At 60.1% G+C, this 11,085-nt stretch overlaps 1 protein-coding gene and 1 non-coding gene across 11 annotated transcripts; both read right to left on the bottom strand.

Moving 5' to 3' along the window:
- Positions 1-3,006: 3,006 nt before the first annotated feature.
- On the bottom strand, positions 3,007-10,513 carry LOC116747981 (melanoma-associated antigen D4). Of its 10 annotated transcripts, none has more exons than XM_032620687.1 (13): positions 10,356-10,483; positions 9,185-9,504; positions 8,109-8,939; positions 7,518-7,724; positions 7,349-7,412; positions 7,041-7,120; positions 6,559-6,650; positions 5,839-5,918; positions 5,712-5,754; positions 5,224-5,286; positions 4,108-4,222; positions 3,394-3,836; positions 3,007-3,214 (listed from the first exon to the last, which is right to left on the bottom strand). In XM_032620687.1, the coding sequence occupies exons 2-12, from the start codon at positions 9,392-9,394 to the stop codon at positions 3,402-3,404; spliced, it is 2,220 nt and encodes a 739-aa protein (XP_032476578.1). In that variant the 5' UTR covers positions 9,395-9,504; positions 10,356-10,483; the 3' UTR covers positions 3,007-3,214; positions 3,394-3,401. The 10 variants fall into 10 exon arrangements, with proteins under 10 accessions (XP_032476578.1, XP_032476581.1, XP_032476579.1 ...); XM_032620690.1 differs by having other exon boundaries at positions 7,578-7,724; positions 9,185-9,395; positions 10,356-10,453; XM_032620688.1 differs by having other exon boundaries at positions 9,185-9,592; positions 10,356-10,427.
- Positions 4,469-4,597, bottom strand: LOC116748195. The gene has a single exon (XR_004348206.1). It is a non-coding gene; the product is annotated as a small nucleolar RNA SNORA11 (small nucleolar RNA).
- Positions 10,514-11,085: the final 572 nt, after the last annotated feature.

Here is an 11,085-nt window from a genome sequence, read left to right as displayed (position 1 = left end):
TAAAGATAATTTGTAGCTGCTGCCTTCCCGAAAGGCCCATGATTATCTGGCTTTCAGCTCTCTCAGATTCCTGGCTAAAAGCAGTACGCTGCTCATAGTGAAGCTACATCTTCCCACGTCTTCCCTCCCTGCTTTCAGAAGGCTCACCTTCGCCTAGACCTGATCTCTGATGCCTCCTCCGTCCAGGCTGCCTGAAGTAGCCACATGCTCTAATCGCTCCTGTTTTCCGGAGGCCTCCTGCAAATGAAGACTTCTATGGACAGTGTAGGGGAGTTCATTTGCTTCACACCCTCATCAACTCTTAGTATCCAGTCTTTATAGTTTTCTTCTTTCATGTGGTCATTGGGTGTGTGCACCCCATTTCACTTCTTGAACTTTGTAACCCGTGGGTAGGTCACCCGTTTCAAAATATATTGCATGTATTTGCTGAACCCCATACTAGGGCAGCTGGCCTGGAAAGGGACTGTTGTGTCACCCTCAGGTGTGCGAGTCCATTTCTGATGAGGATGCTGAAGCGTTGGCCTCTCCAGGACACAGGAGTGAGGATGTGTCGGGAGGCTGGGTGGGCAGTGGCAGGCCTTAAAAGCCCACGATGAACCTCAGGGGCAGGGAGACCGTGAAGGGTGGGGTGCTGGCTCAGTGAAGGGAGATGGGGAGCTGTATGGGTTGCCTGGGTGGTCAGGAGGGTGGGTGTCTGCAGAGAGGGGTGAGAGTTGGGGGTGTCACCCCACGACACTGTGAGTCCCTCGAAGGCAGTGGCAGCAGACTGCAGTGGGCAGAGCACACATTTGGCCTCAAAGCGTCCTGGGCTCGAGTCCCAGCACTGCCCCCTTCCTGGCTGTGGGACGTGGGGCAAGTGTCCTCCCTCTCCGAGCCTCAGTGTCCTCATCCATGGAATGGGCCTGATCATCACCTCCCATCAGGGCTGTCTGGTGAATGACGTCAAGGCCATACGAGTAGTGGCCTGCGAATATTCAGAACGACTTTATACATAATCGTCAGTAACTGGAAACAAGTGAATCGGTGAGTGCTTGTCCATCAACAAGTGTCCCAGGAGTCAGAGGGCACAGGCCTGGGCTGGGGAGAAAGCTGCGGGAGCTGCCAAGGTGCACGCACACCTCAGCCACGGCCCCGCCGCATAGTAGGGCCTCAGAAAACAGTTGCTGAGACCTGTTGTGGGCCTTTGTGGAAGGGCTGAGGTTGGGGCCGGGAGGGAGGCCTGCCTTGGTCTCATGTTTGCCCTGTGGGTGAGGAGGTCAGCCGTCTTCGAGGTGACCATCCTCAGAGATTCAGGCCCCTTCCAGGTGCAGGTTTCTGGGGGACCCAGTGTCTTTCCGCGATCCCCAGTGCCCTCCTTCCTCCCTCCCCACCCTGCTCTCAGCACTGCTCCCTGCAGAGTGTCGGGGAGCAGGGCCCAGGTGAAGACAACCATGGGGAAGGGGGTGGAAGGGGAGAGTGCTGCAAGCCTGGAGGCCTGGGGAGGTGGTACCTTCCCCAGCACCCTGTCTCTGAGGGCTGCTCTCTCCTCCTTTCTAGATGAGCTGCCTTATCTCAGGTGTCCTCTGAACACAGTGCTCCAGCTCATCCCTGTGGCTTGTGGTGAGTGCCCCACCCCTGTCCATGACAAGGCAGGTGCCTACTGCGTGCACAGCAGGGTCCTGGGAGGTCCCAGGGCAAGGGAACCAGAAACATTCCAGTGTCATTCATCATGCCAGGGCTGGGTTCCCAAATCCCAGGCCGTGGACCGGGAAACCTGCACCTGGAAGGGGCCTGAATCTCTGTCGGAATCACAGAGTGTCCACAAGGCCAGGCATCAAGCCCACAGCCAGGGAGGCAGAAATCAAAGCAGCAACAAATAAGGCAGAAACCCGCGTGAAGCCTGTCTTTAGGGGAGGGGGGTCCATACAGAGCCTGCTTCCTGGGGGTGCGGCCTGGGCCGTCCCCTCAGCAGGTCTGCACTAGAGGTGCAGTGCTCTGCTGCTGCTCTCTTGCGATCGTTAATACATTTTGAGCCAGGTGACCAGAGTTTCTGTCTTCCACTGGCTCTGGCAAATGATGTAGCTGGGTCTGGGTCAGGATCCGGGTCTGGCTGAGGGAGCAGGACCACTTCTTGGGGCAAAGAGGCAAGCGGGGGGTGGGGGAGCTGGGCGGGCTGGGGTCCTTACACTACTCTCTCCTTCCTCTTAACCTGGAGCCCTGTCCTCCAAGCTGTGGACGTCACTGGGGGACCCAGAAAAGCCCGAGATGGCCCCTTCCTGCTACGGAGTCCTTCCCAGGGTTCCAAAGTGTCTCTGCCCTCACTGTCGTGCACCTGGGGAATGAGAGTTCTAGCCTCCGCCCCCCGCAGGGATCACGCAGCCCTTGAAGACACAGAGACCTAGGCTGGCCTTGGCCTCGCCGGGAGAGCCCTGCTTCCATGGAGAAGAGCCCCGGAGCCTCCCAAAGGGCCTCGGGTCATGGTCACAGGCAATGGGCTGTCCAGGTCTGCCTACAGCTTTCTTTCACTGAATCGTCTCTTGCGGCAGTAATGGCTCCTCCTTCTACCTGCTGGAGGGGTGAGAGCGTCACTGTGAGGCCTACCTCATTGTCCTTAAGACTCGGTCTGAGGGAGGAGGTCCTGAAATGGTGTGGATGATGAGGGAAGGATTCCAGGACAGCGCCTCCAGAGATGGGGCGGAGGTGGGTCCTAGGGGATGTCTGTGGATCCCGTCCCTTGGTGGGAGGGACGGTGGCACCGGCTCATGGCCCTCCACCCCACCCCTTCTCCTGAGGACCCCCACTGGCATTTAACCGGGGCCACACAGTGTAAGAAATCATGAAACTGTATGGACCGGAGCCCCTGGAAACCCTTGGCCTCCACACTCAGCTGGCATCTCCGCGCGTCCCAGTGCCTGACCCAGCCACACCCGCCTGCCTTTTAGGGAGAGGCGGCCCCCGCCTGTCCCGGAGGGCCTGACCACCGGCCACTCAGAGCCACACCTGCCCCGGAAAAGGAGAAGACGTCCGACTGATTTTGCAACTTTAATGCAATACTGATACCCAAAACACGACAGCACGACAAAAAGCACACAGGAGAGCAGGAAGGGCAGAGAGCGCGTCATCTGGCATGCCATCTTCCATGGACGGGGAGTAGCTGCCTAGAGTGCTCTGTCGGGGAGGGGGCAGAGGAGGCACTCTGGCTCAGCAGGGGGCTGCTGCAGCTCCTCAGCGCTGCCTGGAACCGGGAGACACAAAGGCCAGAACACAAGGGTCAATACAGGCGAACCGTCAGGGATAGGAAGAACAAACTGAGTGTCCCGTCAGGCTCTCTTCGTTCCCCCATGACACCCCAGGCCTTCCCCTGACTCCTCCCAGTCCCTCCACACCCCATCCTTCAGAGTCTCATCTAATGACCTCCAATCTTACTGAATCCAGGAGAAGAAGCTGGCACTGGTTCTGGCGGCGTTTCTGGTCCGGATGGTGGAGCTGGTGCTGGGGCCATCGAGCATGCTGGTGCTGGCCGCACCATTGGTGCCACTGCTGACGCCAGCCCTCCAGGTGCCTCTCCTGTTGGCACGGTTGCTATTCAGAATGTACTGATGGTATCTGGCCCAGAAAGCGAAGGGGATCCTGGACCAGGCGTCGCCAAAATCTCCGTCCTCATCCCAGGTCAGGAGCTCGACCTGTATGTCGTCCCAGCTCCACCGTCCAATCAGAGCTTCCTCCCCGATGTTCATCTGGGCCCTCATCTGGGCCCTGGCATGTTCCTCAGCCATATCCACATCCATCGTCTTGAAAGCATCATCCACAGCCTCCAAGAAATGAGCCCTCCATTCCCGGGGGTCTCGGTTCTGATACTGTGGTGGAAGAACAGCAGCCGTCGGAACAGCTACCCCACCTCGCTCAGCACCTGCTTCCTGCCATACGCCCTCCTGAGCGCTTTGCAAAATCGTGATAGAAACCCACACGACTGGAATCGGGCTCCCATTATTCTGTGCCAGACCTGGGATTTCGCCCCACCCACTCACTACGTCTGTGAACTTGTGTCAGTGACTTAGGAACCTTTCTGGGCCTCAGCGAACCAACGAGGTATGGGAAACTCCAGCCAGAACAGAGGCTCTGCCTTACCTGGGCGATGAATCTCAGCACCCTCATCTTGCTGGTCTCGTGGCGGGCGCGCAGGCCCCAGAGGAACTCATACTCGGGTGGGCTGCTATTGGGGATCTTCTTGTATTCCAGGTACCTGCGTGAGAGAGGAAAATAAACTTCTGCTTCCAGCCAGGCAGACCTGTTGCTGCACCAGTGGCTCCCAGGTGGCCCCTTCCCAGCCCCGAGGCTGCAGCTTGGCTGCCGCAGGAGGCCTGCCCTGGCCCCGCAGCCCTTGCCTCGCTCCCACGCTCACTCCCAGGGGTTTCTGCCTCCAAAACTGAGGTGCTCACACCCTTAGGCCACTGGTCCTGCCCAGCAGCCACGTGGAGGTGCAGGGGGCACGTGTAGGGTATTTGTTCATAGGAAGGCCACGAGTTTTGTGCCCCTTGTCACAATAACCCAGGTTCCTGTTGGGTGTGTTGTAAACAGAGGAGCCATTTCTTCAGGCCCCCTGCTCTGAGCACACCCCACCATGGGGCTCGTCGAGCACGGCCTGGCTGAACCCTGGGACAGTCCACCCTAGAAAATGACTGTACAGGAAGAAACAGTCAACCAAGAGCAGTGGACTCCATGCATACTCTCGACCATCTGTGTGTGTGTGTGTGTGTGTGTGTGTGTGTGTGTGTGTGTGGTGCGGGGGGCGGGGGTGGTGGTGGTGAACATGCATAGGGGCCTGTGTGAGGGCACACGAGATCTCCAAGCACCGAGGGTGGGGTGGGCCTGGGCTAGAAGGTCAGCGGGGCTGGACTCCAGGCCCAAATGGGCCTTATCCCAGCCGGAGCCATGTCAGGCTTCCACTCTCTGAGCCCCAGGCTCCTGAGATGTAAAGCCGGGGACACTGCCTAGAGGGCAGGTGCTGAACGAGATGGGGGCTGTACCACCCCACCCGGTGCTCGCAGTCAGCATGTGCTCCCTTTCCCCAAGCCTCCCTGGAATTGCCCTCCCCGCAACGCTCACATTCCCCCCCACCCCACACTCACACCAGACACCCATCCCTCTGGTGTTAAGACATGGGCTGGGGAATGGCTTCCTCAGGCAGAGCAGCACACGAGGAAGGCCTGAGTGGGAGGCAAAGTGAACTCAGTCGATACTCACTTCTGCTTCACAAAGTCCTCTGTAATGAGTTTCCTCAGATCGCCCAGGAATGGGTGCCTCACCCTGAGTGCAAGGAAAGGAACGCATGACTAGAGACAGTGGCAGTGCCCGGGGTGGGCGGGAGCACTCCCAGCAGGACTGAGAGCTTCCCAGCCTGTGGGGTGTCCCCATGGATGCCTGGGCCGGCAGCAGAGGCCAGACGGCCACTTGTCAGCGACGCCCCAGGGACGCCCCAGGGGGCTTTGACGGAGCCCCCAGGTCCGATGGTTTCTCTTAGTTCTCATCTGGGAACAGAGAAGGCACACGGAGCAGAGGGGGTGCTCAGTGTTCAGGACCGTTTCCCCACGCACCCTGGTGGGACCCTTTGCGCTCTACCTAGTCCAGGACGCCACGCCCCGCAGAGGCCACTAGGCCACTGCAATCCCGGGGCCTCTTGTGCCCAAGGACAGACACACTGAGGGGTGGGAGCCGAGAGACCCCAATCATACCCGGGGCGCAGTCCCATCTTGCGTAGTGCCTCCCAGAGGACAGCTGCGAGGGGAGATGAGGTACAAGAGTTTAGCACACGAAGGTGAGACGGCGGGCAACCCCCCAGCTGCAGGTCCAGCCACTCACCCTCGCTGGCACGGTTGCCATTCATGAAGATGACGCCCAGAATCACCAAGAGGAGACTCAGCCTGGGAGTGTCCTTGGTCCTGAAGGTGTAGAAAGAGGGATCCTGTCCAGCAGCCATTTGCCCGGAGGGACCACAGCCAGCTCACTCAACTAGCCTCTCCCAGATTGCTGGGCTACAGGGCAGCTCCTCCTACTCTGTATGGCTTGCGCTACCTGGTCCAGACAATTCATTCCTCGGCCTGAGACTGAGTCCCTTCATCCATCAAATGGGGATGCTAACACCTCCTCCCAGGGCTCTGCCGAGGATGGGGTTAGGCAGGGAGCAAACGGTTGGCAACCCTGTGTCCAGAGGCACATCCAGACCTTCCCTGCCCTTTGCGCATTGCGTCGGGAGCACAACTCCACTGGAGAGCACCCCCACACCCCCGTCCCCCTCCCGAGGCCCACTCTGCCAAGCCCTGGCCAGGACCTTAGCAGGGAGAGGCAACCAAGGAGCTTGCTTTCCTAGAAAGATGGGGGTGGGGAAGGGTGGGCAGGGGCGAAACCCGGAGAGCAGCAAATCCTCGGCCCAGGCTACTGTCCCTGCCAGCCCTTAACTGCTCAGCACCGCTAACTCTGGGTGGGAGCCGTGCTAGGCCCCCCAACCCCACTTTCCCGTTTCTCTGAGAGGAGCGGGGAGGCACCACCAAGGAAGGCCACCACCCTCCTGTGCTCTCTCACTTTCCCAGGAGGCGGGCTGACGAATCCCGTGTGCAGACAAGAATGTAGAGGTGTTCTTCCTTGTCGATTTCCTTCAGGTGGATCCCAAACTTCTACATGGGGGAGAAAACAGAATGTGAGATCAAACATCCATGTTGGGTGTCCTGCAGGCAGTCACTCAATTCCCCGTTAGAGCTTTTCCTTGGCGGGGAGCCCCAAGCCCTGGGGGAGGAGGAAGAAGAGAGGCCGCAGACGAAGTACCCTGTGGGAGCACTGACACTGGCTGAGACAATGGGATCCACCTCAGGAGACCACAGACACTCAGTGAGCACGAAGGGCAAGAAGGAGGGAAGGAGGCAGGCAGAGGAAGCTCCCAGGTGGAGAGGCCAGGGAGGGCTTCCTTCCAGAGCACATAGTCCTGCCCTTGGGCCTCGAGGGGATGCAGGGGGCAAGGGTTCCCTGCAGCCCCTGCTCCACAGAGCTGCCCCCGGCCCCGCACCCACCTTTTCCAGAGTGTACGTTGCTCGTTCAATGATCTCAGGGAAATGTTCATCGTATTCTCGGATGACATCCTTCAGCATGTCTGCAGGAGGGGAGGGGTGGGCAAAGCACCGAGACTGAGCAGGGGCCACAGAGCTGCAGCTTTTCTGTCAGCCCTGCTGAGGGGAGCACACTCAGGACCCCACACCGTGCAAATGGAGCCATCAGCCAGGCCTGATGTGTGTGTGTGGGCCTCTGCTGGGAGGCCCACAGGGCAGGGTTGTGGGAGGGGGGAAGGGCAGAGCTCAGGGAGGGGGCACAGGTTGCCCACCTGAGCGCTTGATGGGGATCTTCTTGTAGTCTTTAATCATCAGATATTTCACCAACTTATTTGCCTGGAGAAGGAGGGAGCACACGGGTAGACCAAGGCGTGGGCGATCTCAAAGAACAGGCCCGCAAGGGAGGAGAGGAGCGAGATGGGGGAAGGGCAGGCTTCTTACCCTCTCTTGCAGAAGGGTCACATTGCGGGGTGGCAAGCACAGTACGTGCCTTGAGGGTACCTGGGACCTCAGGGCCATGGGGGGCCGAGGGGCCATCTGAGGCCGCACAGTCGTCAGTGCGGGCTGCGATGCCCTCCAGGTCGGTGGGACCGCAGGAGGCTCTCTCTCCTCCTCGCTGCTCTCATATTCGTCATCCAGGTGCTTGGACTGTACCATTAGACAGAGGAGAGACTCAGGGCTACCAGGCTACCCGTGCAAAAGCACCTGGCACACATCTTAACCAGAGCAGGTACTTGGAGATAAGGGTAGTAGGAACAGCGGATGACACGTGCCGAGTGCTTACTAAGTGCCAGGCACTGAGCCAACCGCTTCTCCCTCCAGGCCCGAGGGTAGGGACTACGTGGAGTAAAAACATGCTAGTCAACCTGTCTTGGAGAAACATGCACAAGCTGAGAGCAGAGGGGAGGGAAGGAGAGGGAAGGAGAGGGGAGGGGAAGGGAGGGGATGCGGGGAGGGAGAGGAGGAGGCGGAGAGGAGAGGGCCCAGAAAGCAGGGGAGCAAGGGGGGTTGGAGAGAGCAGGGAGGTCTCACCTTCTTTGTCCTCTTGCCTCCCATCCTGGCCCAGGGCTCCGCACTCTGCTGAGAGGTGGCAGCTGCACCCTCAGGCTCAGGGATGCTCGTGGCCATCTTGGCCTTGGCAGCAGCTGCTGCCACAACATTCTGAGGCTCCACCCACCGAGTCTTGGCGAGAGCCTTCCCAGACTTGGTCGTCTTTGGCCGGGTGGCTGCCCCCTCCCCGGCAGAGGCTGCCTGGGGCCCCCCGGAGGCAGCACTGGGGCCCTCTGTGGCAGCCTCTTGGGCCGGGGCGGGTCTCTTGGGGCGTGGGAAGGCCATGCCACTGACACCTGCCGGCTGGGTGAAATCAAAGACATCGTTCTGACCCAGGAAGGCTGTTTTGGGCCGGGTGGCATCCATCTCACTGGCACGCGGGGCCTGGGAGAAAGCACAGGCCGTACTAGGGCCCTCGGCAGCAGCCTCCTGGGCCCGGGAGGATGTCTGGGGCTGCGTGGACCTTGCTGGAGCCCCGGAGGTGGCCATCTCGCTCTTGACTAGCATCTGGGAGCTGTGCGGAGAAGCAAGGCTTGTCTCAAGGGTGGCTGCCTGAGCCTCGGCAGCGGATGTCATGGGCTGGGTATCGCCTCCTGAGCCCTGGTCTGTGGCCACTGAGTGGTTAGCGACCACCTGATGGTAGGTGGCACGGGCAGCAGCAGCAGCGGCCCGAGCAGCTTGGTTAGAGGAGGCGGCCCGGGCTACGTTGGCAGCACGGGCAGCCGGCTCGTTGGCAAGTGTTTCTGGATCCATCCGAAATGCCTCCAGCAGAGTCCTGGCCAGCATAGGGTTTTCAAGTTCCCAGGGCTCATTCTGCAAGACCAGGGAGGGGAGGGCAAGGCAGACAGCTGTACGCACTCGCTCTGTGCTGGCCAGCCCCCGACCAGCCCCCAGACCCTCCCAAATCTCCCTTCTCCCAGCAGGAGAGGGAAGGTTTGGTGAAGCTGGGCAGTCCTTCCCCATTCAACTCCAGCCTTCACCCACCCCCTCCTCCCATCCTCCCTGACGTCGCAGGAGGGAAGGCCCAGGGCTAGCAGGTGGCCGACAAGGGGCCTCACCGCTAAGATGCGAAAGCCTGGACCCAAGCTCCCAAAGGCTCTGAGGATACGGATGTCAAAGCTGGTGAGGGCTCCGTAGCCTCCAAAAGCACCAAATTCTTCATAGTCGTTGCCTTCAACCATGTCTTCCTCCCCGACTTCATCACTACCCTCGTCCATGTCTTCAACGTTGTACCCTTCAGATTCTTTGTGGTAGCTTCCCTCAGCCATGCTGGGGGTCCCAAGGAGAAGAGAGCTCAGCCTGAGAGGGACGGGGAGGCCTCTTCACGGGGAGGGGTGCAGGACCCAGCAGGAGGCCGGATCTCTCAGGAAGTGGGGAGCTGCAATCATCAGGTTACCAGGCAGTGTAAGGTCGGGGTGGGTGGGGGAGTGAAGGCTGCTGGGGTAGATTCCCTCAGAGACAGAGCCCTAAGAGAAGGATAGAGGAGGTTGGAGGAGTCCCTACACTGAAAGGGGAGTTTAGGACAGGCAGGCTCCCCGGCCCAGCGGCCGGATTTGAACAAGGGGTGCACTGGCAGGCCTGGGTCCAAAGAGTCCCATAGGAGATGCATTGAGAGAGGGGGAAATAAAGCGCCTGAATTTAATGCCTGGAGCAGGGGGCCAGGACGGTGGGGAGGAGATGACATGAGAGGGCTGAGACAAACGGGGACCTCTGGAAGCTCTGGGAAAATGAATCCCAGGGACCCTCTAAGTGCCGGTGGGGGGATTCAGCTGATTCAGGTCTAGGTTGGGCTCATACAGGAGCGCTCAAGGTGTATGGGGTGGGGGTCTTCGGGCTAGGTGAGGCTCGAACTGGAGCGCTGGAGGTCTCAGAGGCCAGGACTGCAACTCCAGGAAGGGGGCAAAACGTTCAGTTCCACTGGATTGATCTCAGAGTGTTTGGGGTGGAGGTGGGGCCTCTGCTCTAAGGAAGCTCAGCACGGAGCACAAGGGTCTGTTAAAGGGGTTCGGATGGTGGGCTCCGGTGTAAGGAGGGCTCGGATCGGGGAGCCTGCGTCTGATGGCGGTGGAGGGGGGAGGCTCCTATCTAGACCGCGGGTCTAAGGGGGTTCAGGTTCTGCGTGCTTGGGCTTTGTTCAGATCCGGGGGCGGGGAATTGGGGATGGGGAGGGCACAGCGTACCCTCGTTCCACTCGCTCTCTCCCGGTCCTGTCTGGGGCTGGATCCTTACCTTCCCTGGGGCTCCAATGGCGTCCGTCCTCAGCACCAGGAACCCCGCAGCCGCGCCCTCGCCTACTGCTGCCAGCACAGCAGCTCCGACCACCCCGCCCCTTTTCTCCGCGCAACGCGCCCCCCTCCCCGCCGCGCGGCTGAGCAGCCTGCGCATGCGCGGACCGCTCCAGCCGGCCCGCTTTCCCAACAAAAGCCTTTCCCACCAGGTCCCCTGTGCGCATGCGATTCCGCCAGTGGGTGGGCGGGGTGGGGGGCGTTTTCTCCTTCCCGCCAGATTCCCCTCACCGTTCCCCACCTCCGCCTCCGCGCCCCCGACCGCAGGCGCGGGCACTCACACCCTGTACTGCGGTTCCAACCCATCCATCATATACCCTCAGTCCCCCCACTTTTGCACAATGCTTCTCAGCCCTGCCCTCCCCCTTGCCTCTAAGCTCCTCCAGTGTGGTCTGGAATACACTGAGCCCTGCTTCCCCAGCGTGACCCCTAGGTCACCAATACAGAGGTCTCTAGCCCAGTCTGCAACTGCAACAAGAGAAATGGAAATGGCGAGAGGACACCAGTTCCCTTTGTGTTCCCCTCCACCATCCATCTCTAGGGCCCCCAGACACACTGGGAACATCTGCTTCCCCAGCCACTCTTCATGCAGCTTGTGTGTCACAGCCTGAGCTGTGCTGGGCATTATCTTCCTCTCACAGCAGCCCTGGGAGGTGGATGTCAGCATCCCCATT

The sequence above is a fragment of the Phocoena sinus genome, chromosome X, assembly GCF_008692025.1.
Source record: "Phocoena sinus isolate mPhoSin1 chromosome X, mPhoSin1.pri, whole genome shotgun sequence".
NCBI lineage: Eukaryota > Metazoa > Chordata > Mammalia > Artiodactyla > Phocoenidae > Phocoena > Phocoena sinus.
Note: the sequence above shows the minus strand (reverse complement) of the source record. Positions and strands in the feature narration are given on the sequence as shown.